This window comes from Syngnathus scovelli, chromosome 10 (assembly GCF_024217435.2).
Source record: "Syngnathus scovelli strain Florida chromosome 10, RoL_Ssco_1.2, whole genome shotgun sequence".
Taxonomy (NCBI): domain Eukaryota; kingdom Metazoa; phylum Chordata; class Actinopteri; order Syngnathiformes; family Syngnathidae; genus Syngnathus; species Syngnathus scovelli.
Window position 1 is genome coordinate 10,008,414 of NC_090856.1, and position 24,981 is coordinate 10,033,394.

General features: G+C 48.0%; 3 protein-coding genes across 3 annotated transcripts; 1 reads left to right on the plus strand and 2 right to left on the minus strand.

Moving 5' to 3' along the window:
* The first annotated feature begins 176 nt into the window (after positions 1-176).
* On the plus strand, positions 177-3,512 carry cltrn (collectrin, amino acid transport regulator). Its single transcript, XM_049723992.1, has 6 exons — positions 177-542; positions 1,235-1,293; positions 1,426-1,511; positions 2,155-2,271; positions 2,584-2,778; positions 3,176-3,512. The coding sequence occupies exons 1-6, from the start codon at positions 476-478 to the stop codon at positions 3,330-3,332; spliced, it is 681 nt and encodes a 226-aa protein (XP_049579949.1). The 5' UTR covers positions 177-475; the 3' UTR covers positions 3,333-3,512.
* Positions 3,396-19,000, minus strand: LOC125971066 (cadherin-24). Its single transcript, XM_049723963.1, has 15 exons — positions 18,859-19,000; positions 16,886-16,964; positions 14,557-15,004; positions 11,717-12,011; positions 11,126-11,245; positions 10,862-11,029; positions 9,434-9,615; positions 8,538-8,794; positions 8,318-8,454; positions 8,043-8,164; positions 7,798-7,915; positions 7,373-7,684; positions 7,086-7,272; positions 6,629-7,010; positions 3,396-6,504 (listed from the first exon to the last, which is right to left on the minus strand). Exons 3-15 carry the CDS (start codon positions 14,905-14,907, stop codon positions 5,827-5,829), a joined length of 3,309 nt encoding a protein of 1,102 aa, XP_049579920.1. The 5' UTR covers positions 14,908-15,004; positions 16,886-16,964; positions 18,859-19,000; the 3' UTR covers positions 3,396-5,826.
* Positions 19,001-22,935: 3,935 nt separating this feature from the next.
* Positions 22,936-24,565, minus strand: LOC125971074 (proteasome subunit beta type-11-like). Its single transcript, XM_049723976.1, has one exon. It carries the CDS (start codon positions 24,026-24,028, stop codon positions 23,240-23,242), a length of 789 nt encoding a protein of 262 aa, XP_049579933.1. The 5' UTR covers positions 24,029-24,565; the 3' UTR covers positions 22,936-23,239.
* Positions 24,566-24,981: the final 416 nt, after the last annotated feature.

Consider the following 24,981-nt stretch of genomic DNA (forward strand, 5'->3'; position numbering starts at 1 on the left):
GCGTTTTCAGACGTCCTTCGCTCGCTGATCGTTCAACAATTAACCAGCCTCAAGATGGATGATTAACTGCGAATGCACATCTGTCTTGGCACCTGTTGTGGATTCGTATGACAATAGTCGTTCACCTTTGCTCAAAGATTGTTTACGAGGATGTTACAGCAGCGCATAAGCTGTTGGACAACCCAAAAGCGCATTCTTATGATGTCGACTTACAAGCGGCAGGTCAGAACATTGAGTGCGGTACTGAGAGGCTCACACATTGTTCCATGCTGAGTAAACAGAGTCAAACGCTGGTGTTTTTTCGCCGGGGAGGTCGCTTCTCCCACACGAAAGCCTGAACAAACACTTTTTTCACCATTTTACAGTTTCCCCAGACGGGAGGCGAGTCCTGTGGCCAGCCGGGCAGGTTAATTCAGGTGTGTCCTGGCTTAACTATTAAACTAGACTGCGGGTGACCACACATTCACTTGGGAGAATGTCGGGAAAGGTCATTTTTCTGCTGTCTCTGGCGCTTTCGTCGGCTCAGCAACTCTGCAAACCAGGTAGGGGGAAAAAAAAGTCCTTATCAACTATATCTTAGAATACAAGGAGGGCTGTTAAACTGTCACAGGCCACATTCAGTCTGAACCCAAATGTGTGATTGCCTCAAATTACATAAACAAAACAAATTGATGAATAATTGGTTTTGCAATCAGAAGTAAAAAAAAACAACAACCAAAAAAAAAAAAAAAATCCTATTGGTTCAAATATTTCATTTATTTTAAAAATTAAAGAATGCTTGAATGCTTGAATATCCTGACGAAAGCGAAGACAATCTGTTATTTTAGTCGATGCACATCATTTGCTTCCGCGGGGCGGCCAGGTTTGACCCCCGGGCCTCAAGTTTGACCCCTGTGATTAAAAGGATTCTGAATTGAACTAAAATATGTGTGCCATAACTTATCTCAGTCCAAACACGTATCACTTTCCAAATAGCAGACTTTTACAGTACGAAATTCAGACGAATGTCGGCTCTCCCTTGTAATCATCATTATCCGTGATGCTAACAGATTCAGAAATGAGTGTTGATAATTATCAAGGGCTAAATGGTAATGAATTTTCCAACAAGAAAATCAACAAATTTCAAACAAATAAAGAGACAAAAGGTGTGGCTCATTGCAGCGCCGTAAGCGGTTAGCTGAGCAAACAGCTTCCAAAATCACATGGGAAATAATTTTCTCTTGAATGCTTACAGATGTTTCAAATGGTTACAAGGTTCGGCTTAGCCTTCAAACAGCTTTGGGAGACAATACGGTGAGTACTATAAGTTTCCATCATCGTTAACCATGCTAATGGAGGCTAAAGGCGCCTGTTGCCATAGCAACCAGGCCCATCTGCAGACCGCTCTAAAGTCTTTGATGTGGCTCCTGTTGTTGTTTGTCGCAGTATGTCTGGGACCAAAACGAAATGTTCCTCTTTCGGGCCACACTGGCTTACACCATGAGGAATCATTTTGACGGCCAGGACTTTCAGTAAGAAAAAAAAAAACGGTTTAATTGTTTATAACCCTTACATACGATGATGCACTGAATATATGTATGTTCAAATTATACTGCCCCCATGTGGTCGAGAGAGAGAGAGAGAGCGAGAGAGAGGGAGAGAGAGAGAGAGAGAGAGAGAGAGAGAGAGAGAGAGAGAGAGAGAGAGAGAGAGAGAGAGACACGTACGCACGCACACACACGCACACACACACGCACACACACACACACACAATGTCCATTGAAATTAAGCAAAGCGTTTGACCGAATTCTTCACATTTTATTTGACTGTAATTCCTCTAGATTTTTTTATTAATACATCTTTCTTAAGAAAAAAAAATTAGAAACATTTTTGTTGATTTTGTTCGAATGGCTGGAACAAATTAAGGGCATTTCTATTCATTTCAATGGAGCAAGATGATTTAAAAGATGGTCGTTTTGTGCGCAGTTCAACAGTTTCTAAATTGCCACGTTTTTACGAGCATTGTCATGAAATTACTGTGAAACGATAACGTTCAGGGTATTTTTATAGCAGTCGAACATGTGAGGGTTAGTACATACAAACAACAGCATGTGGACCACAGCTTCATAAAACCCAATGAGTTGCGTTTTATTTGTTTATGGAACATCTCCCCAGAGTGGCCAACATCGTTGTTTGTGACGAGACGCCGCGAGTGTCTTTCTGGTTCGTGGTCACGTGGCCAAATGACACAACCCGTTTGGTGGATGGAGACGAGGTAGAGCTGGCAATCAGGTGATGTCCACTTACTACCTGCTTGGGGCCCTTTTGGCTCACTGCAATGGAACTTTAGGAGCATCTGTTCCATGTGGCTTTTCAACAGTCCTTGTTCTGAATCAAATTGCATTTTTTTTATTTGAGCTCTTATTAAAAGCATATTGCATTTACCCTACAATATGAAAAATGCAGATGTACTGTTTGTAAAAGAAGTTTGTTTATAAAACAGACTATTGGTTTTAACAGATGTTGCACCCAGCTGAGATCCAGTTAAGCATCATAATGTTTTTATGTGCTGTGTAAATGATTTTGTGCACATGTACCTGTCAGGAAGTCTCGGAACCGCATCAACAGCGCCTTCCTGTTGAGTGACCATACTCTGGAGTTTGTGGGCATCGCGCCCACTCTGGCGGCTCCCTACCAGCCCGCCACACCGCCGTGGCTCATCGCCTTTGGGGTGGTCATGGGCGCCGTTGGTGCGGGATTTGTCATTCTCGTCATCTCCTCGGCGATGCAGAAGAGACGGTGGGTTGAAGCATGCCAAAGAAGGCACATGGAAAAATCAAAATCCCAAATTCAATCAAGTTCTAAAACTCAACACTCTTTCACCAACTGAGGAGTCATAAACAAGAGAAACGAGGCTTGCGACAACAAAAACTGAACTCGATGCAAACAAATAGAGACAATGAGGCACACCTGGACATGACACAAACGGCTGAAGTGAGGTGATTGGCGGACACGAGGCAAAAGGCCGATGAGAACAAGTGGAGCCAAAAACCCAAGTACCAGACAAGACCTGAATGTGGAACACAAGCAGAAAGAATTCACATAAAATTTGCTCTAAATGTAAAATATACTAAAAATAACAAAATATTCTTAAAATTTAAAGTAACATCAACTTTTTCTTCATTTTGATTCTCAGAAAGAAGAAGGGGAACGTGGAGGACGTCACAGAGGACGAGGACGGCAACGTGGAGACGCAGTCGCCCAAATCGCTGAAGAACGGCAGCGTCCGACAGGGCCCAGCCGGAATTTCCAACGTCGCCTTCTCCGACGATGAGCGAGTCACACAAATGTAATTTCAAAATTCCAAACACTTCAATTTGAGGAAAAGAATATCTACAATACACCGCACATATGTCTTCAAGTTGCTCAACTGTTTATTTTATAATCATTGCGAACGTTTTCTTGAATCTGTATGCTTTTAGATACATTTGTGGGTACAAGTTCTAAAATAAATCCAAATGTGAAGTACAAAATTGTGCGCCGTGTTTGTGAAGCTGCATTTTGTCATGACACAAAGTTGGAGACATTCTAAATGATTCAAAAGCCTTGAGTGTTGTGTCAAAATAAAACGAGGAGGCTGAGGAACCCCCCAAACTGTTCATCTTTCATCTCGGTGGCGCGCCAGACTGGGAAGTGACAGCGGAGGAGGCGCCCCGTCTCAACTGGGATTAAAATACTGAAGCTCAGCTGCAGTTCTCGTTGCAGATAAAGAGCAGAAATGAGCTAGCTAGCTAGCTAGCTAGCTAGCGACAGTATGCAGCTACCGTATTTGCCGGTGTACAGGTCGACTCGGTGTATAAGTCGACCCCCTAAAATTTGACGGAAATTTACGATTTTATGATATATCCTTTGTATAAGTCGAGCTCAATTGTTGCATTATATCAAACTTCAAAATTCAATATGCGAAATTTATTGACGAAATGTGTTCAAATTCCGGGAGGCTGTGCGCATGCGGCTGTTTATAAGCACCGCGGAGGAGATCGCGGAGCCTCATTCGACTTCCAGCGGCCGGCGAGCTCGCGCACCCGCCCGGCACATCCGGGAGGCCGTGCGCACGCGCCAAGTGGCCGAAAATAGCCCCCGCCGAGCGGATCTGCTGTTTATAAGCACCGCGGAGGAGATCGCGGAGCCTCATTCGACTTCCAGCGGCCGGCGAGCTCGCGCACCCGCCCGGCACATCCGGGAGGCCGTGTGCACGCGCCAAGTGGCCGAAAATAGCCCCCGCCGAGCGGATCGGCTGTTTATAAGCACCGCGGAGGAGATCGCTGAGCCTCATTCGACTTCCAGCGGGCCGCGCACTCGCGCGCGCCGCCCGGCACATCCGGGAGGCCGTGCGCATGCGCCGAGTGGCCGAAAATAGCCCCCGCCGAGCGGATCGGCTGTTTATAAGCACCGCCGAGGAGATCGCTGAGCCTCATTCGACTTCCAGCGGGCCGCGCACTCGCGCACGCCGCCCGGTTCAAATTTTCTAAGTGCAACGCACAATGAGATGCATGAGAAACGGCCTTGGTTACCATCACATTTGAAGCGATGAATACGAAGTTAAATTTTATGACTCGGTGTATAAGTCGAGGTCGATTTTTTTCGGTCGATTTTGGATCGAAAAAGGTCGACCAATACACCGGCAAATACGGTAACTCTATTGCTACCTGAAGATCAGTGACCCACCCACTAGAGTGGAACCTCAGTTGATGAACGACCCGGTTTTACAAATAATTTAGTTTTAGAATAACTTCAATGAAAAATAAACTCGGTTTCCAGCCTTTGCCTAAAATGGTTGCCACATGTAATTAATTACCTGGTGGCCTGCCGCCTCATACCGAGAACCCGGCTCTCTAATTTGCTGTGAATGCATCACATCGGCATGAGTGCTACTTGATTAAGAGACGCATCAGAGCCTTTGCGGAGGGAAAGAATAATTACATTTGAAGCTGTTACAACGTACACTTTTATCCTAACAATTGCCCCGAAAGCCGGAGGAAAAATGAATGGATTTCACTCCAAACAGCTGCAGAAATGAGTCACATATCTTAAAGTGTTTTTGCTCTTGGGGGAACTCATTAACGCAGCACAGACGTTTGGTCCAAGGATGTGCATGAGCTCCTTTCACCTACTGTCCAGGCATTCACTCGGGCTGGGCACTTTTTGTTTTCAATTGCTTCATATGACATGTTGCAGGTTTTACAATCCAAACAATCATCCCTCATGCCACCCCCCACCCCCGCCGCAACTGACTTGCGAGCCAAAATGAGCCACACAAGCGTTGTTCTTCATCTACACAGGGATGTCGCTTTACTGAACGGTTGACAAAAGAAGACAACCGGCCTCCCTCCAATCAGATCAGTCAAATGCATATTCACAATCATATCCCGCTCAATATTGGATGAGGGCCTATTTTCCGACAATGCACATTTCAAGCTGTGGTGGAAATGAATATTTCAATCAATGTGAATCTTTCATAAGTTTTGTGTTGAAAGCCCAAGTGCATTATTAAATAACCACGGTGTCAAGTGAAAGATTTACTGTGCATTTGCTATCACGGCAGGCGTGAAATGACAGTGGTGGCGGGGGAAAGGGGGAGGGGGTGATAGTGATACACTGTGCACTGCTTCCAGGAAATCCTGGAAAAATTCAAAATCTCTCCATCCCTCTTCTTCGGGGTTGGCTGAGCAGCCCAGACTTCAAGAAGGAGTGTTTGCTATTTGTAAGTCAGGCCTGTTGTCTCCCTCACGGGGCCTGGGTCTTTCTCCTCCCTGTGGGACTCGTCCGGAAATTCAAATGTGTCCCTTAAAAGTCCCACCTCAGTACTGGCTTCTCTTGGACTTGGCCGGTTTGAGAAGGAGCAGCTTGGACTTGGCTGGGATCCTCAGCCGCCTCCTGCTCCTTGCCACTCTTCCTCTCCCTGATGAGCGCTACCAGCCGCTGGAACTTGACATTGAGTTCCTCCATGCCTCCTGTCGCCGGGTCCCGGTCCTTGCCGTTCTCACCTCGGTCTTCATCCTTCCCGTCCTCGCTCCCCAGTGAGCTCAGCGACTCGGCCCGAGAGTCGCGGCCCTCAAACTCGTAAGTCTGCAGCGAGTCATACGGCGGCTGCGACGGGTCAGACGTCACCCGGTTGAGACGGAAGTTCAGCAGGTCCTCCATTCGTAAGGGTTGACGGTTGTCGGGTATTGTCCCGGGTAGACTCGTCGCCACCGAGGTTCCGTTCAGCGAGCCCACGATGCTGTACGTGTCCGTCATGGGGTAAACGGGAAGCTTGGCGTCGGGGTAACTCCGTTCGGAAATGGACGGTAGTGACCAGTCGGTGTCGGTGTCCTCCACGGTGCAGCTGGTGGCACCGGTGCTGATCAGAGTCTGGTTGGCTGACGAGCTGCTAGGACTGTGGCAGGAGGAACCGGTAGGGTCAGAGCAGCTCAGACTGGCTGGACCGCTGATTGGCGCTGACTGGACCTCTGCTGGGCTTGTCTGCCCAAAGACAAGACAACAAGGACCCTACCTCAGTCATAGGGTTGGTAAATTCAGAGGTGGGCCAATCGGCCCAATACCGATAGCTGGTATCTACACACTTGAAAATGAGCTCCTACCTTACCTTAACGTGGTCCCGCTTCTGAGTGTCATCGTGAATCTTTGTTCCATCTTCAGTCCTGCCCGTCAGCCTGCTCAGCGTTTGCGCCGCTAGCACACTTGCTCGTCCGTTTTCGGGAGGGCGCTGCTGCACCGGCTGGTTCCGGATGATAGGAGCGGCGGCCGCGAGGCGCCGTCCCGGTAGAGGAAGTTGCACGCCTGCCTGCAGTGGCCCGGCCTGGTAGTAGTAGTCCCGGAGCGACGGCAGCGTGTGCATCCCGTAGCAGAGTCGCCCGTAGAGGGGCGCCGAGCCAGGCCGCCGTTCGGGCTCCGGCCCTGGGTTGGGGTTACGGGTCACGCTGAACGTCCTGGAGCGAGGGGGTGGCGCGCTCTGCTGTGTGTACCATCTGCAGACGCAGGAAGTAAGCAAGTACAAATACTTTGTTACTGTCGACCCCCCCCTCCCCAGACGTCAACCTCACATGTTTCGATGCACGTTTTGGATCCTGTGCATGCTCTGCAGCGCCGCCATGTCGAAGGCGGCCGTGTCCGCCTCGCCCCCGCCCTCATCGTCATAGGAGATGATGTTCTCCCGGATGTCGTCGTCCTCCGAGGATGAGAGGGCGTCTCGTTTCTGACGCCTTAGTGACAGGGACAGTGCGCAAACCACTGGGGGGCAAAAATAAGACGGGCGACCACATCAGAATTAACGGAGTCTTGGCGTGAACGATTTTGCGGAGCCCATTCAATTTGAGACCCACCGACCTACCCAGCAGAGTGGTGACGCAGGCCAGCGCCGCCATCAGAATAACCAGCGTGAAGACGGCCGAGGGCGAGGCGGACGGAGCTGGGCGGCACACGGCGCGCCGCTCCCAGCGCCGGCCCCGCGTTCGGGGGCTGCGCTCCTCGGTGCGCATGCCACCCCGCAGGCATGGGCAGACAGTCACGGTGACCGTGGCCGTGTTGGCCAGGCCCGAGGCACCGTCTCGCAGCACCACCGGCACATAGAGGCTGGCTAAGGACGACGAGTAGCCGGGTGCCGGCTCCAAGGACGACTGCAGCACAAGGCTGGCCGTCACGCCTAGGGACAACAACAAACATGAATCACCGCACTGCAACATCCTTTACCATCTTTTACTTCCTGTCCTATGAGGATGAGTCAAAATATGTCTCCACATGATGCTCGAGTCTTACCGCCGCTGTCCCTGATAGAGAGGTTGAGGGCGGAGCTAGACTCGGGCGGGATGCTGAAGTGGACCGGCACATCCTGCCCTCCCGGGTCTCGGTCGACAGCGCGTAGAACTTGAACAACCTGCGGGTCAAACGCATCATGTGACTCGCAGACAATGGCTAGGCAGACCTCAAGATGGATTTCACGGATGTGGAACAAATGTACTTTCAACAGATGCCATCAATCAGGAAGCAAACACGCAACTGACCTGTCCCGGGGTGGTGGAGTCACAAACGGATGTGGTGTATTGTCTATCCAGTTCAGGCGCATTGTCATTCTGGTCCAGCGTTTCTATGGCAACCACCACCCTTGACACAAGATTGGGGTTGTCTAAACACAAATGGAAAAGCTATAAATGTTCATCAAGCCATCCCTGAAGTTCCATTAGTTCCACCGCGCACTTTGCAGACGGTGCTTTGGTTGATATACGAGCGGCGGGGCGCCAGGCTCTGGCGGCGGACCCGACGGGCCCGGCAAACGCACCCCTCTGCGTGGCAATGACAGTGATGTTGTGCCACTGCTCCCGCTCGCGGTCCAGCTCCATCACCGTGCTGATGAATCCCGTGTCGGAGGCGATGCGGAACAGAGCCTCTGGATCCGACTGAGGATCGATGGAGTACCTGTCGAGTGCAAAACAGCAAAAGAGTGAGCGAGCGAGCGAGCAAGGGAAGTGAGCGAGGGAAGTGAGGTGTGTGACCCACACCTGATGTTGCCGCTCTGTCCCGTGTCAGGATCTACGGCGTGCACGCGGCCCACCGAGCAGACGGGCGGGCAGTTCTCCGACACGTCCAGATGGTAACGGGCCTGGGAGAAGCGCGGTGGCTCATCCGCGTTAAGGACCATGACCCGCACCATGGCCTGGTCCTTGAAGGGGCCGACCTTCAGGTAACGGGGGTCCACCAGGGGGTTGGCCACCTCCACGGTGAATGAGTATGAGTTGCGAGTCTCGTAGTCCAGCAGCTGGTAAGGAAAGAAGAAAACAATCCAGTCAGTTATTCCATTTCGTTCCAATAACAAACAGTGGAGATGGTGAAACCGGATAGTTTGAATAGTTGAGTTCTAAGTAAAGACTCATCTTGCTGGTCAAAATGCTAACATTGTGTTAGCAACATGAAGCCTAGCCAGGAATCTAGTAATGTACTTACATTTGCTTGGAAAGTAAAACAAAGGTCAAATAAAGGTTTGTCACAGGAAGACTGTTGCTCCTCAATATCGTTGTAAAAAAAATGTTTACCAGATAGTTTTATCTCACCGGATGGCTCTAATGAGGTGGATTAATTCTCATTAGGGACGCAATTTGCACACTTAATTTAACATTGGCTGTACGGTCATTATCTGCGAATGTCGTTAAGACCCTCCCTAAGCACAAAGACACATTTACCTGCTCATTTTAATACATTACCATCCTCACGGATCACAGACGGCATGACGCAGACGGTTTTAACGGCTATACATAAAACATTATGTTGGGAAATGTGTGCTTGCTGGATTATTTCCCCGTTGTAACGATGCTTTTTGTCAATTAAGGAAGAAAAGCACATTTGTGAGATGAGCAGAACAAGTGAGCGTGTGCAAAATCTTCAGCCAGCTTGTGCTCACTTTGTTCAGTACAATGATGGCTTCTCGCTCCCTGCCGCTGATGTTGAACGTCTGCGCCTCTTCTGCGTCCATGATGGTGAACTCCAGTAGCGCATTGTCGCCCACGTCGGCGTCCGTGGCGGTGAGACGGCCCACCTCCACGCCCGGCGCCGCCAGTTCTGACACGGAGAACGACCACGCACCTGCGAGAGGGGAGAAATAAAAAAATATAATAAAACAGATGAATGCAATGAGGCGTTAATGATGATGAAACTCCTGGTGAGCACAAAGACGAGATGACAATCATTACTGACATCATTAGTGATAAATCATGCTTAACCCTGTGTGCCAAGTCAGAGTCGACGGGGGAACTAAAAGTATCATGGAGAACGATCGTTTTTCTCATTTTTAATGGCAAGTTGCGGCCTTGTGCCGGTTCAGCCCCTGATCGGCTTGCAAAGTCTCACACATTTGCTCCGGTTTCATCGTCCTTGGTGCTGGTTAATGACTCAAATAGGCCGCGGTGTATTATAATGGACGTTTAAAAAGAAAAACAACACCCATAAAAAAAAAGTCCCCTTCCCGTTCAAGCAACATCCCAAACGAGAACATTTGCTTTAATTATCGCTCTAAGAGAAATTAATGACCCCGGGCGGGCTTGGCTTTGTGGCCGGTAAAGGACGGGGCGGGGAGGGTCATAGCAGTCAGATTAAAAGTGAATAAATAACACACTGGCGCCACGTTAATATTAAACAGCTTCTATAAAGCAAGGTACGCCGGCAGAATATATCGCAGGGACGAGCTGGCTGGCAGTGGCTTTAAATGCGATGACGAATGGCCGCCCGGCACGAGCAGAGAGATGATATACGGCGCGTTTCTCCGCACCGTACGTCTCAGTGGCTCGAGTGCCTCGGCACTGATTTGGCTGCCTATTCAAGCGCAAAGCACTGAACTTTAACATGAAATATTAATAGCACAGTACAGGGAAGGAGATGGACGTGCAATTTTGCTCCTGAGACGCGAGACGCGACCCATCGGAGGCAAAAGACAAAAGGCAAACGGCAGCGTTTGAAAGGACAAGTGTCGTTTTGCCACAGGTTAGCGGAATGACGCGAGGAACCATGAAATTAACCTGAACAGAGAAGCTAAGAGAATCACACCTTGGGTATTCAACCGAAGCGCATAACTTTACCTTCAAGTCTGCTAGCTTAATGCTAACACGCAATTGAAAACATCATTGACGAGCTAAAGGAACTAGCATTGATGTACCGGTTTAAGATTCACAAACAACAACACATGTAAACATGCAATATATTATAATATAACAGTACTCACTGCGTATATTTTTTCATCCTCCACTAAGATTTGTGCTCTTAGCAGTCATTACCTCTCAAAAAAGTCAGCGTCATGTCTCAGCAGAAAGAGTGTCATCAAGCTAATTGCGCTTACTGCGTCTGAAGTGAGGTGGGTTGTCGTTGACGTCGCTCAGCCTCACGGTGACCGTGGTGGTCCCCGACAGGCCCCCTAGATGGCCCCCCATGTCTCTGGCCTGGAGTACCACCACGTACTCTTCCTGGGTCTCTCGGTCCATGTTGGGCACAGCGGTCCTCAGGATACCTGAGTGGAAAACGTGGGGGAGGAGGGGCGGGGGGCAGACTCCAATCAGCACAAACACATAACTCGGGCTCAAACTTTGCTAAGTGCCGCGCTGACCTGTCTGTGGGTCCACCGAGAAGTAGTCGAGTCCTTCAGCGATGGCGTAGACCAGCTGGGCGCTGTTTCCGTACGTGGGGTCGTCAGCGTCTGTGGCCGTCACTTGGATGATGGACGTGCCTACGGGTGCATTAAATAAACACTTTACACTTGCCCAGAGGATTAATATAGCATAAACTCAAATGTCCGGCCATATGTTGACGATGGAGGGAAAACACACACGCGCGCACACGCACGATCAGGACACTCAAAAGTATGATAGCAGCATCGGAGCGTATCATGCACCTGCCCGATGATTGTTTGGGGCATAATGCTTATTTGGAGCTTTTTGCTCAGCGGGGAAACAGATTATGCAGACACAGGCGTCAATGCTAATCTGCTGGCCGGATGATTGGACCGATTGTTTGAAATGTTTGTCTAAAGATTAAGGCCCCCTAAAGACTGACTTTGGTCGAATGAAAGGTGTTCAAGTGTAGTTATAGAGTAGTTCAATTTAGTTACTTCCCGCAGCTTTCAGTAAATGGAATGTCCAGTGAGGACAGCAAAAAGGACAACGACAGACAGATTCAACGGCGGCCATCTTTGCCTTACCGATGTTGGCCATCTCAGGTACGGTGGCGATGTAGGGCTCGCCGGGGAAGATGGGCGGGTTGTCGTTGATGTCCTGCACTCGGATGATGAACTGCGAGGACGGCTCCAGGGCGCGGCCCGTCTGGCGGTCGGTGGCGGTGGCAGTGAGGCGGTACTGGTCCTTCTCCTCGCGGTCTAGAGACTTGGTGACGTGGATGTTGCCCGTGTTGCTGTCAATGACAAACACCGAGCCCACACCTTCGCCCTCCAGCGTGTATTTGGTGTGCCCGTCCCCACGGTCCATGTCCGTGTGCAGCTGGCGAGCAAATTGCATACAAACAGGCCGCTTTTAGTATGTTTAAAAAATGTCAATTTGCACGATTTTATGATGATCATGATGAAGACAGCAATGAAATGTTTTATGGAGCCCGTAGCGCAGATCTAGCGTGATTCATGTTAGTATGATGTGCTCGCTCGGTCAATGAGAAACCAATGGTACCAGGTGTTTCTGTGCGTGTGTTTGCGGCACTAACGCGAGCAGCTCGTTAACTCGACCCAAGCACACAAGCCAGAGGAGGTCTCGTCAATGCGGAGCCTCCGTAACGTTCGATGTGAACCCGATAACAAATCCTCCAACCATCTGCTCACTTTTTCCGACATGTGAGGTCATTTGTCATGTGCATTTGTCATATGTGAGACAAAAAGTGGACGTGGAGTGAAGTAACCTGTCAGGGGGTCAGCTGAGAAATAATTGTGGTGAACACCAGCTGGGCGTTAAGACAGAACTTGTACTATTGATTTTTAATCTAGCAGGATTTTTTGAGCAGAACAAAATGTAAACATCTCTTTGTAAACAGTATTACTACAATAAGCAACAGAATTTGGTCAGAAACTAAAACAAAAAAAACAAAAAAGAATGCATGGCAAGCTAAAAAGTGTGCAGCATGGCAAGCGTGCAAGACCAAGACACGAGTGCATGTGTGCGTGCGTGAGAGTGAGCGTGCGGAAAGGGCCAGGCCGCAAAGAGATTAGTCAGCTGCTGAGCTTCCTGACCAGGAACCTTGGCCACGCATCAGCCCTCGGGCCACCTGCGCTCATCGCGGGCTCATCGCGGGCTCATCGCGCGCTCATAGTGCGCTCATGGTAATCTCGCCAGTCTTACTCACAAGCCGGCCCGCACGTATTTTCTCTCAACGCATGAGCTCGTCATGTGTGATTATGACGTCCTTCTGAAACATGCGCAGTGCAGGTGTTCCTAATAAAGTGGCCGGTGAGCATGCAAATGGGAACGCATGCCTGCGGGCGACAGAGTTGACTATAAGCCCAAAGTACATCTGTGCTGGCGGATAACGTTGTGGATTAAAAAAAAAGTCATAATAGCATGCCCGACACCCCACGGTTTGCCCGATAAGCGATTTTTTGTGTGTGTGTGTATTCATCCCTTCCTTGCCTTCGCTTCCTCCTCAAAGCCAACAGCACGTTGTGTGTGCGCGCGTGTGCCATCCCCTCGCCCCCTCCTGGGCCGAGTGTAATTGTTGTCTCAGTCCTGCTGTGCTTCAGTTGGTGTGAAAAGGAAGGAGAAACGGCTTTTTCCCGTCTGGCAAACAAAGCGCAACAACGCTGCCGCAATCAGCCGCCCGCCACCTTCTTTCCACCCCCTGCTGCAAAGGTGCAGACAGTGCTGGAATGTAAAAACACAAAATGCGGCGGTGCCTCAACATACGAGTTGAATTTGATCCGTCAACGCGTTTGTATCAGTGGCCGGTATCGACAGCCTCCGCAAGCACTCGATATCTCAAAACCAAGCCTACTTTTGGCACCTCTGATTTTCAGCCGAACAAGCTGAGCCGAAAAAGAAAACGAGGCTTTATTTTAAAACGTCGACCCGGCTTTATTGCGCAAATATGGAAGTAGCGTTCCCCTGATTGCTTTAGCGCCGCTCGCCGACTGTATCAATAACAAGCAGAGCGGGATATTAAACATTTATGAGCAGTACGCCGCACGGCTAAGAAAGCAATCTAGGCTGTCATTGTAAAGTATGTGACGGCGGCCCCAAAGTGGCTGGCAGCGCGTGCCGCTTTGACTCCCCGCTCGCGGACGGCCTTGTTCCAGCAAAGCTGCAAAATGCGGCAAGTGGGGGCGCCGCGCTTCAGGTGGGCATCGCTGGCTTTGTGGCAGTGCAACGAGCCAGAAGAGTCCAATTTGTGTTCGTTTGGGCTAATAGCGCAATGCTACGTTAGCCGGAGGGAAAAGCTTCACATTTGAAGTTTGCTTAAAATAAAAAAATATAAACATCTTTTTATAGCCTCAAGTACAAATGGAGCAATCAGCGTGGGGACATTATGCAATGACGAAAACAAGCCACATCTTTGAAGGAACCTTGCAAAATGGCCGCCACAAACCAAAATGGTCGACTTTCTAATCATGACAAACATGCCTAGCTGACTTCATATTGTTCTGGGAAACAAGCTTTTATGTGTACTCTTCTCGAAATGTTTGGCCGAGCTCTGGCCTTGCAGTTACGAGTTTGCTATTTTATCGACAGTCATCCGAGTTTGTCTTTGAAGGACACCTTGAAATGGCCAAAACAACCCTAAAACGTCCACTTCAAACTAAACCGTCAGACTTCCCTGCATGTCTTTTTGAGCTCGGCCTCTCGGGACTCGTGAGCCGAATTTCATGTTGCTGAGTGAAGCTAGCCTCAGACTGTGAAAGTCGTACAGCATTCGAGCAGGAAGGAGTCACAAAAAGACGTTTTGGAAAGACAGTTTCAAGGCACCCACTGACCTCTTATGTTTTGTATGTACGTAGGATGCTGTTTTACCGATAAATTGATGCAGAGTCATTTTGGTTCTACTTACCCGTCCAATGAGCACGGGTTCCGGGCCTCGGTACTCCTCAATGACGAAGAACTGGTTCCACAGCCAGCTTCTCTTCCGCCGAGAACGAGGCCGCCTGGATCCTTGCGCACCTCCACCGTCTGACTCTGCCTGTCGTGACTTCTCCTGACCCGCCTCGGAAATTAGCCTCAGCCCGGCGGAACCCTCCTCATATAGCCCTTCAACTTCTCCATGAGTCCTCGGGTGGGTCGCCGTTAGTCCGAGGCTAGGTTTAGCCGCTAAGTGCAAAGATGGACCGAGTCCTGGCAGATGCTGTGAAGCGACACGGCTGACGCACAAGAAGAGAAGAAGAAGGACGACGGCTCCGCTCATCGCTGAGATCTCAGTGGTTGAACGCCGGGGAGATGATTAGTGGCTCAATGTTGACGTCCATCTTCTTCAAATTCCGCTGGATCATGTTGTGAAAATTCTGTTGAACAGAAAAAAAGCTTGGGATTATCGGTACAGAGAGAAAAAAAAAATCATCGGGCGGCAGGAACATGAGTACCTCTTGACCGAAACACCAACGAGCACAAAGCATAGGAGACACTTTTTGTCTTCCCACCAAGATGGGGGGGAAAGGTTACTCTCATCATTTCATTTTCCAAAGGCTTCCCATTCACGTTGGACAAAAAAGACATTACATGGTTGACTTTAGCAATTTTGCCGTTACAATCACCGGAGAGAAGAAATAATGAGCTCATTAACCTTGAGGACCCGCGACTAACTCTTTTTGGCTGTGAGGAAAGTTTCAAACCTGAGTTTGTCATTTCCACATTGAAGCCATTTAGCACGTTGCTCGCTAGCGTGTGATGACACGTCCAAAGGCTCTCTTGTTAACAAGTGAACATGATATTTTACACACTCATCAAATTTGCTCTGCTGGCTGTAAAATCATAAACATACACACACGAACGGACGCACAAAAGGAAAACTCAAATTCCAGACCAAGAAGTGCTTTTGGGTGATTGACTTGCGTGGTGATTTTTACAATTGCAACATGACTTTGAAGTGGAAAATATTCACATGAGTGACTTTTGATCCTGGACAGCAAGTTCACATAACAAGATGACTATATTTTTGTTTTTAGAAGATTAATCAGTCATGATATTAATAAAAATGCATTTTATTTGATCTATTTTTGATATATGAAAATGGTTTTATTATTTCTCTTTTATCAAAGTTGCAGTCATGTTTTCTCCACCTATTTTTTCCTTGTCAGTGAAAGCACGACGCCAGTTAATGGAGAAGGCAAACCATTTTGTGCGCCGAGATGTTTTTTGCTTCTTGTGCCAAGTTATCAAAACGGGCGCTGTAAATAATTGATGGTGAAATTTCTTTTATGCTTTTCACTTTTGTAGTGAAGCACATTTCGACTGTTCTTTGATTTCGTACTTTTACTTTTTTTGAAATAAGTAGGCCTATCTACAAGATAATGGGGGCAGATAGGCGGGGGGCGTGGAAAAATCTCCCCTAATGAGTTACTGTGCACCTCTGCAACTTTTTTTTTTTTTTTTTAAATCTATTCAAGTGACAACCCTTGATGCAATGTTAAGATAAAACCGGAACTCTTTTTTTTTTTTTTTTTTTTGGAAGAATGTCCGACAGTGAATTAATGAGTAAGAAAAGTGAAGTTCAATTGGATCATTTGTCACGGCGCCCTGCTTAATTTCAATATTATTTGCGGACAGAAAAAGTCATTTTATTGAGCAGCGGAACTTGCCCTCCAGTTACAAGCGCTGTCACGCCAACACTGCCTATAGCTGAAGGGTGATGACTTCACTAAAGATGGCCGCCTCCCGCCTTTCCTTAAGACGCTCATTAGACATCAATGACACGAGCTGATCTCATCCGCTTCAAAAACATGACGTGACTGCTTCCTTTTTCGTGTTTGAACGCCTCACCTGAATGCGATGCACCCAAAACCAAATTTGCTGGCATCTGTTATCTCCTCTTTGCACGCACGCCAGCCATTCAGGCATTAGACACACACACACATGGATGTGCAAACAGATCCGGTCAAAGTTGTGTGCGTGTGGGATTGAAATGCGCAAATTCCGCCACGTGCGTGATCAATGCGGCGGCTAAAACGTGGCGCGAATAATGACGGCGACTAAACAAATGCGCTTTGATCCATTTACATGTAAATGAGCCCATAGCCGCTTTTTGATGACGCCGTAAAATAGCAACTCGACATTGTCACGGCAGTTGAAGCGACGCAACAGACTAACTTGCGTTTCATCGCCATGCTCGTGAAAGGCGAGAAGATGTTGTTCTCGGTTGTCATGGAGATCGCAGACTTTTGGCTCACCTGGCAGAACACGATCTGCTCTTGCGTTCGTTAGCACTTGCGTCACACCGGAGCCCACCTTGACGATTGCGTTGCACCTCTGAAAAATAAAAAACAAACAAAATAACTTTCATAGAATCTCACTGAAGTGTAACCAGAGATAAGAAAACTTCTTGCCAGGGGACAATTTTGCTCCTCACATGTCAGTTGGTCACAAGGTCACGTTTGCATTAAAAATACATTTTTACAATTATTTGTCACAGAGAGAGCATCCTAATATAGTTTCAAAAATCTTGTCATGGTTTTGCAGGATCCATTCCTAGACCACCCACTTAAGTTTCCAATTTGACCACAGCAGACAATTGCCAATGCACTTTCCTCCCTCCCAGGAGACGCTTGCCTTGTGGATTAGCACGTTTCTGACACCATTCATCATCATCCAGATGTACACTTCACGCTAAGCGATGTCAACGCCGCTTTTTAAATCCCTCCCAAAAAGAAAAGGACAAAAAGGACATTTTCTGGAGCACTTTTGTGGTGATTGTGCTTTTTTAGCACAGCTTTGGTGGCTTTGTGTTATTCCTTCTTGTAGCGAGTGTGTGTGTGTTAGGATGAAACTGAAAGTGTGATTTGCTGGCCGAAATGATGAGTGGCGACATCACCCCAAATGGCAAATCGCTGTTCCCGTCGCACTTTGCTCTGAAACAACTTCCATTTTTATTAATAAAAATAGAAGCTGCCGGGCGATGCGTGCCGAGCCTTTTACATATCGTAGTGGATGGAGTCGCCCAGTAATAGAAAGGGATGAATGGAGCAATGGATGGATGGATAGAGAGGGGGTTAATGGTTAAAGTACATGAGAGGCTACAAGCTTGGCGGGCAGAAATGACCAAAGTGGAATCACGTTGTGTCCCATTTCAGCATCTCCCGTCGCCTTAGTGCTTAGAGAGCTCTCATCCATCCTTCATGCACACACACACACACGCACACACGCACACACACACGCACACGCACACATGCACACACACGCACACACACACACACACACACAAACACATGGAAAATCAGGGAACTCTCACATTTGCTGAGTTTGGGAACCAAGCATTGCCACAAAGAGTGAAAATCTGGGACTAACCTCTGAAAAGTTAGAAAAAGTTAGGCCCTGACAGATGCTTTATGGATCGATGTGAAATTTGGTGGACATGTCGGAAAAATCAACAGGAAGTCGGCCATCTTAGTTTGATGTGGCCATTTTGGGCCATTTCAGGGCTTTGAGGTTAAGGGCAAGTCAAGGCTCATCATTATTTATAGCGTAATATTAAAAATGGGAAAAATATTACAAAAGTGTGAGAGTACAAAGAAATGAAGCACTGTTAGAAATTAGACTTAAAAGAATAATTGTTTTTTTCTCTCCTCATATTGCCTGCAGGGTTCATAAAGGATTTGTTGAATGCTGATGCGTCTCTCTGTTGCCACTTTGCTACGTGACTTTTTGAATTTCCTGCTTGCATGATCTAAGAACTGACAATGCACATTGTTGAAACATCAGTACCTTAAACGCGCGCACATGCACGCGCACACATGCACACATCTGGCCCTGCTTGTTAGTGCTTCCCAAGTTAGCGAAGAGACGCACTGAAACAGCCCGCGGCCTGACCTTGTCTCGTTATGAAGTCCGGACAGGATGATAATAAGAAGAACAACATAAAATAAAGTGACCTACTTGATGTGCACGCCCCCCCCCCCCCCAACTACACCCCCCCCCCCCCCCCCCCCCCCCACCCGCCTTGATGTGATTCACACACTCGGTCTGAGCGATGCCAACAACAATGATGATTTGTCTCCAATGGCTGTAGATGATGACAACACAGATGAAGATGATGTTGATGAGCGACACCTCCATGCACGTGCGAGCAAAAAAAAAGAAAGAAAAAGAAACATGGTGCAAATGAAGAAAGAAAGAAAGAAAGAAAGTCAAGCTTGGCTTGCCATACCCGGCGTGCAGCTGAAAGCGATCGTGCGCGTGGAAGAGGACGCTGAGGTTGATGTGAGCTTGACGCGAGGTCCGTCCCCTTCACCCAGCCTCCCTCTCGCGCTCCCTTGCTCTCCTCCACTCTCTCTCTTCATCGCTCTCATCCTCCCTCACTCGTCTGTCTTTTCCCTCCATTAGTCTTCAGCGTGGAGGAGGCGGCTCTCTAAAAGCTTGCTATTTTTGAGGAGGGACACTTTGCCAAGTATTTATTTGGGGGGGGTCACACTTATATCTAAAGCACACACTCAGATATAGGTACACGCACACACGCACGCGGGCACACACACACACACACGCACACGCACGCACACACACACACGCACACACACACACACACACACACACGCACACACACACACACACACACACACACACACACACACACACACACACACACACACACACACACACACACACACACACTTTTGGCCAGTGGCGAGCTGCGCGTATAGCCACTCGGGGACTTTAACCACCTCCTAATAGCACCATGACAAATCCATCAATTCAGTGCAATCATGCAAAATAAAAGAACACATATGTGCCAAGTAGGAGATCTGTAGCAGTTCACAATCATGAAAAAAATGATTGGAAAGTACAGAATAAAGATGTGACGTGAGTTTTACCATTTTGGTGGACACGACTTTGATAGCGTCAAACTTGGATGAACATTTTGGGGTCCATGAAAAAGATGCTGGCAGCATTAAGGAAATGGCGCAGGCGGGGGTGTACCTAATGTTTGGGCCTAGCAAAGTTTGCTGGCCAAGAGGGAGTCGTTAGTTAAGGCCACGTGGAACGATGATGGAATTTCACCGCCAGCGTTTTCTACCCGCTACACGCGAGTGTAATTCCTCTGCTCGGCTTCACGCTTCTTTGATGGGATTTTTATTTCCCGGCTGGAGAAATAGTTTTAATGAAGTGAGCGTTTCACTGACAATTTATGTGCCGCTGCGCTCGGCTTGCTCACCAAGCTTATTACCTCCATCAAGGAGCTCGTGTGCGGAAAAGCGCTCTTGTATGCATCGGACTTCAGAGAGGGTGCCTCTCCGGAGCACCACTAGCTGCTCCCAAAGCGGAAATCCCTATGGAACAAAAAAACACTGTGGTTAATCTCACAGGAAGGAAAAAAGTCTAACATGGCGAACAGCGCACGCTGTCTTGGCTGTATTTTTAAAATGAGAAGTCTTGACTCGCAACTAATCCATCCGGATTACGGGACATTAATCCCAATCAAAGGTCTTGAGATGTCGTGGCTGTCTTGTTTATACGAGGAATTTCTTTTGATTTCTTTATGGAAACAAAAGCGTCTTACAAAGATCTTTGCATAGACACGCGGTTCTCAAGTGGGTTTAGTAGGAAATCCTGTCATGTGACCTGACTGAAGCTTTTTGTTATTTAATCATGATTGTTATTTATGGCCCGAATAAAATCTTAGGCAAGCAAGACAAACATTCATACAGCTTCTAAGCAGTTTTGTTTGTTTTTAATCAGCTTACGGGGCGGCGATAATTGAGCCCTATCAATTCCGCCAAGCAACAAGTGACCATCCATGAAGATAAGGAGCCAATCTGTTGCAATGTCTGTTGGCCACCAATAATGCGTCATTGAAGCAATCTCTGCCTCTAGAGGGCATTCTCAAGACAGCGCTAACATTAGCGTCGAGTGCTAACGAATAGCATCAGTGTCATGGTGGTCCTTTAATCCGATGGATATGTCAATGCAAAAGTGGGTCAACACATGAAGGCAGATTATATTACAATACTTCCAGGCATATATTCTTTATCCTCTGTGAGGGACTCATATTTTTATATTAAAGTATTGTTTCCTTGTAATTGTAATGTGATGGCTGCAAAAATCTTGTCATCAGATTAAAAATCAGCGACAAGACGCTGTTACTAGCCATTTTGAGATAAAGCGAAAAGGAATAATTCTCCAGCCCATTCAGTTTGTCAGGGGATCTGTTAAGAGAGCAGAGCCATCTCATTACAGTCGCTCTTCGCATGCCTCGTGGGTATGTGGTGCGGTTATCGATGCTAAAACTTGCGCGCAAGCACATTGCAAAGCCAAGAGGCCATCGATCTGTCGCTCCTAGGTCGGGAGCAAAGCTGGGGCAAACAGGTTCTTGACCTGCACACTGAAAGAAATGTTGGAATTTGTTGTTAAGATAAATACTAAAAGAGTAAAATCAATGAAAAATCACATTGACCTGCTTCGGGAAAATTAGCACTGCTGTTCCTTCAAGCAACAAACATTCACACACACGCTGTCGAGATGTATTACTCAAGATGAAAGCATTGCTTTCTTCTTCTACTCTTATCTGATTGTGTGTTCTTGCATATACGGCACCATACGGCCATCTGCTGTAATCACACCTTATTTCTTTCAAGTGTTATATCTCATTGTAGCGCTACAGTTTGGAAGCTGAGTTTGCTAACATAGCCGACTTCCTATTAATGAATACAAACAAGTGACCTGAGTCGTGTGTGTGTGTATGTGTGTGTGTGCGCGCGTGCGTGTGTGTGTGTGCGTGCGTGTGTGTGTGTGTGTGTGTGTGTGTGTGTGTGTGTGTGTGTGTGTGTGTGTGTGTGTGTGTGTGTGCGCATGTGTGTGTGTCCAATTGTTTATGAGAGCAATACTCCAGAATATTGGCAAGGCAAATGTGTTTTTGTTCATCACCCAGTCGTAGATTGTGTTATTAATGAACTTTCCAAGTCAGCTTTATTATGGATGAGCCTCGCTCTATTCAATCATACTTGTCTCGTTAAGAGGAGGCTTAGGATGCACCGAGCGTGGTCTTGCACCTCCGCCTGGGATTTATTTGTAACCACGCACACGTTAGCTACCGGCAGGAGATGAAGAAAAAAAAAAGCACACTTAATTACGGCGTCAAGGTTTGGATGTCTCGGCATAATCCGGACACACAGCCCGCAGGCCGTCCACCTCTGTGCTATCTTTGCCTTCAAATAGACACCCGAGCTTTGTCTCTTTTTCTTCTGCGACTCGCATGATGACTTAATTTACGAGCAAACGCCAGAAACGGGCCACTTCAGCACAATCTCGCATCTTCATTAAGCGACAGTGGGAAGTTTCGAGGAATCCCTGTTGCGTAAGGCCGCAAATCCATTTTCGTCTCATTATCGTTTATAGCGGCCATATGGAAATCAATCAAGAAGGTCGCGCAGGTAACGAGCGCTGCTGGAGAACGTCGCACGACACATTATTTTGTAATTTGTAAATAATAGGCAAACGGGGGGGGGAAATTGAATACTGCGGACTTGAATTCAAAAACCATGACAGTGGCAGATACAACCAAAAAGATAAAAAAAAGCAAAACAAAGTTGGAACAAAGACGCTTAATCGAGTGGATGTCCTAAATTGTTGTACAGAGTCACTTGTAAACTTTCCAGCGGCAATTTGTTTGATAGTAAGGCCAGTCCGTATTCTTAAGATATTTTGTCAAAATTATTACATTCATCAATAAAAATGTAAATTACTATTATTTTATGAAGAAATATATTCGAGTTAAATGGACTAAATCTATCACGTATTGAAATGGGCTAAAATGTGACTAAGCATTGCTGTCCAAAAGACAGCAATGATTTTGGACAGCAAATAAAAAATGGCTGCCAAAAACAACCCTGCATTTATTTGTTTACTGACAGCGCCATCTGGAAGTACTTGTGACGTCACGCTTAAACGCTCAAAAGTAAATGTGCCATCAGCAGTCGCTCTGCACACAACAAAAACGACATCCACATCAAAACGCCGGGCCGCTGCATGCCTCCGTCCCATTTAAGCACGTTGTCGTATCGGCGCAAACAAAGCCCGAGCTATTTACGAGAATTACACGACACCAAATGAGAAGACAAACAAGGCTGGAGGCAACTGCCTGCGCTCTTCATTAATTTACAATTTGCTCAAAGCATGCCAGAGCACGTTGCCGCCGCTTCACAACGTGTGCAGACAGTTTTGGTCCTCACTGGGACATGCGAGGTCCTGCTAGGAAATCATCACAAGTGGTACAACTACTCAGACTCAAAAGTCTAAGAACTGAAAGTCCTTTATCAAGACAAAAAATTCTTTATCAGATATGTTGCTCCTCAACTAAAGGAAGTGAGAAAGCGATAATCACAATGCACTTTGACCGCTTTATTGAACAGAACAAGCAAACACAAAATAAAAGCCATCACTAGGCGCATGGAGCAGACATTAGCGTGTGAAAAATGCAGAAGTCAGAGTTGCATAAGTCACTGGTGAGTTTAGTTCATCTAAAACGACAAAGGTTCTCCAGGACCGGACTTGGGACTAGTCGTCTAGCATGCCTCTTTGCCATTTTGGTCTTACTTTCAGAATTGATAATGTCCCACCTGAGCGCTCTTGTTCTCTCTGTAATATTCGTCTTTCAAGTCCTCCCGCTCCCTGCGAGTCCACCCCGTGGATGTGACGTGATAGATGTCCACGCAATTGCCCGAATAAGCGTCCCTGTGGGTGGCTCTGTGCACCGCCTCCCTCGCCACCCGTCTGGCCTCCTCCGCCGTCATCCCCCACTCTACCGTTTGATCCAGCACGCCGTAGGCGTAAGGCGATCCCGAGCCCACGGAGAAGAGCGTTCCCCGGAGCCGTGTGCCGTCGCTGCATATGTAGAAGATGGCGGGGCCGCTCGCATCCCACCCGCACAAGATAGTGCCTACGCAGAGCTCGGTGCCCTTGAACGGGAGCAGCATGTACCACAGCAGCTTGGCGGCGCCGGCCGTGGACAGCAGCCGGCCGTGGCGCAGCCGGTAGAGGCGCAGCTCCCGAGCCAGGATCCGCTTCCAGAAGGCGCAATCGGCCGACGTGCCCGAGCTGGTTGCCACCAGGTGGCTGTGGATGGGCTTCACCTTCTCGGCGTTGGGGTTGGCCACCTGGCCGTTGCAGCTGGAGCGGGTGTCAGCCGCCGCCACCACGCCACCCTGGAAGGTGAACGCCAGAGTTGTGGTGCCATGAGACATGGCGAAAGGCGGACGGTGCGTCATTGTGCTGCTGCGGAACTGCAGGGGATTTTCTCTAAGGCGCTCAGTGACCGGGACGTAAAAGTTCAAAAAGCTCGCGGACCGAGTGTCACCCCGGGATTTCAACAGGTCCTGTAACGCCATCGCACAAGTGCGTCAAGATCACGCCAGTCCGAGGCCCTTTGCGGATTCTACCAGATGGATCAGCAGGACTTCTAAACTCTTGTTCTTCATTGATCTTCCGTTACTGCAACCCTTCATCATCGGCTTTATCCGCTTTGATTCTTTGTTGATCCTTTCTTTGAGTTCTTTGGCAGTCGTCCAATGGTTTATCCTTCTTGATCCTTTGTTATCAAATCTTTCTCACATTTTCATTCATTTTTCCTCCATTTTTGTCCATCTTTGTTGTTGGCAAAAACCATTTCTTGACTTCAGTACGTCGTGTGCTGTCCGCTCTTTATACCCGAGGCATCGGCTGTGTTTTCCGCTTCCCTTCTTTGAAGCCAAACATTCAGCAGCCCGTGAGTCATTAGTCTCAGGTCCCTTTTCAGATCACATTTCATCAAAGACACGTCAAGGCGGCGGTCGGCGAGTCGGCGGCAGCCGGTGGATCAAATGAAGTTAGACTCGGCAGCTTTTGATGCGTCTCTCCCGTGGTTTGTTCTCTGATAGAATCCCAAATCGGGTGACTAATGCGAGGTCGGACCAGCCGAGCGTGCGTGAGGTATCCCATTACGGGTGCGGCATGTAAACACGCAACAGCAGAAACTCTGCTCGGGCCGACGTACACCGGAACCGACGCGCAGCTGGATCATGTCTCAACTTTCAATTAGCTTCCAAGTCAACACACAGCGCTATGATGGCTAAGCGCATCTCCACTGACTGCATGCAACATTAAAATTGCACCTCCAGTCAGGCTAATTTGGCAGGAGGTTGTAAAAATGCGCCCGGATCACCTTTGAGTGCATGTCGGTTATCATTTTTAACCAGCCTTGATGTTGCAATAAAACACGGAGACGTTTCCCCTGCACTCTGTTTCGAGTCTATTTCCAACCGGGCCGAGAATATTCTGCGTATAATTTTGCACTTTGTATCAT

What these genes read in the sequence shown, in the direction of transcription:
- cltrn (XM_049723992.1), top strand. Translation starts at nt 476, where the DNA reads ATGTCGGGAAAGGTCATTTTTCTGCTGTCTCTGGCGCTTTCGTCGGCT. An exon ending in GAGGTAGAGCTGGCAATCAG is followed by an intron (nt 2,272 to 2,583) that starts GTGATGTCCACT and finishes TGTACCTGTCAG; the next exon opens with GAAGTCTCGGAACCGCATCA. An exon ending in TCGGCGATGCAGAAGAGACG is followed by an intron (nt 2,779 to 3,175) that starts GTGGGTTGAAGC and finishes TTTGATTCTCAG; the next exon opens with AAAGAAGAAGGGGAACGTGG.
- LOC125971074 (XM_049723976.1), bottom strand. Translation starts at nt 24,028, where the DNA reads ATGGCGTTACAGGACCTGTTGAAATCCCGGGGTGACACTCGGTCCGCG.
- LOC125971066 (XM_049723963.1), bottom strand. Translation starts at nt 14,907, where the DNA reads ATGAGCGGAGCCGTCGTCCTTCTTCTTCTCTTCTTGTGCGTCAGCCGT. An exon ending in CCATCATTGTACTGAACAAA is followed by an intron (nt 8,795 to 9,433) that starts GTGAGCACAAGC and finishes TTTCCTTACCAG; the next exon opens with CTGCTGGACTACGAGACTCG. An exon ending in CTCTATCAGGGACAGCGGCG is followed by an intron (nt 7,685 to 7,797) that starts GTAAGACTCGAG and finishes TGTTGTCCCTAG; the next exon opens with GCGTGACGGCCAGCCTTGTG.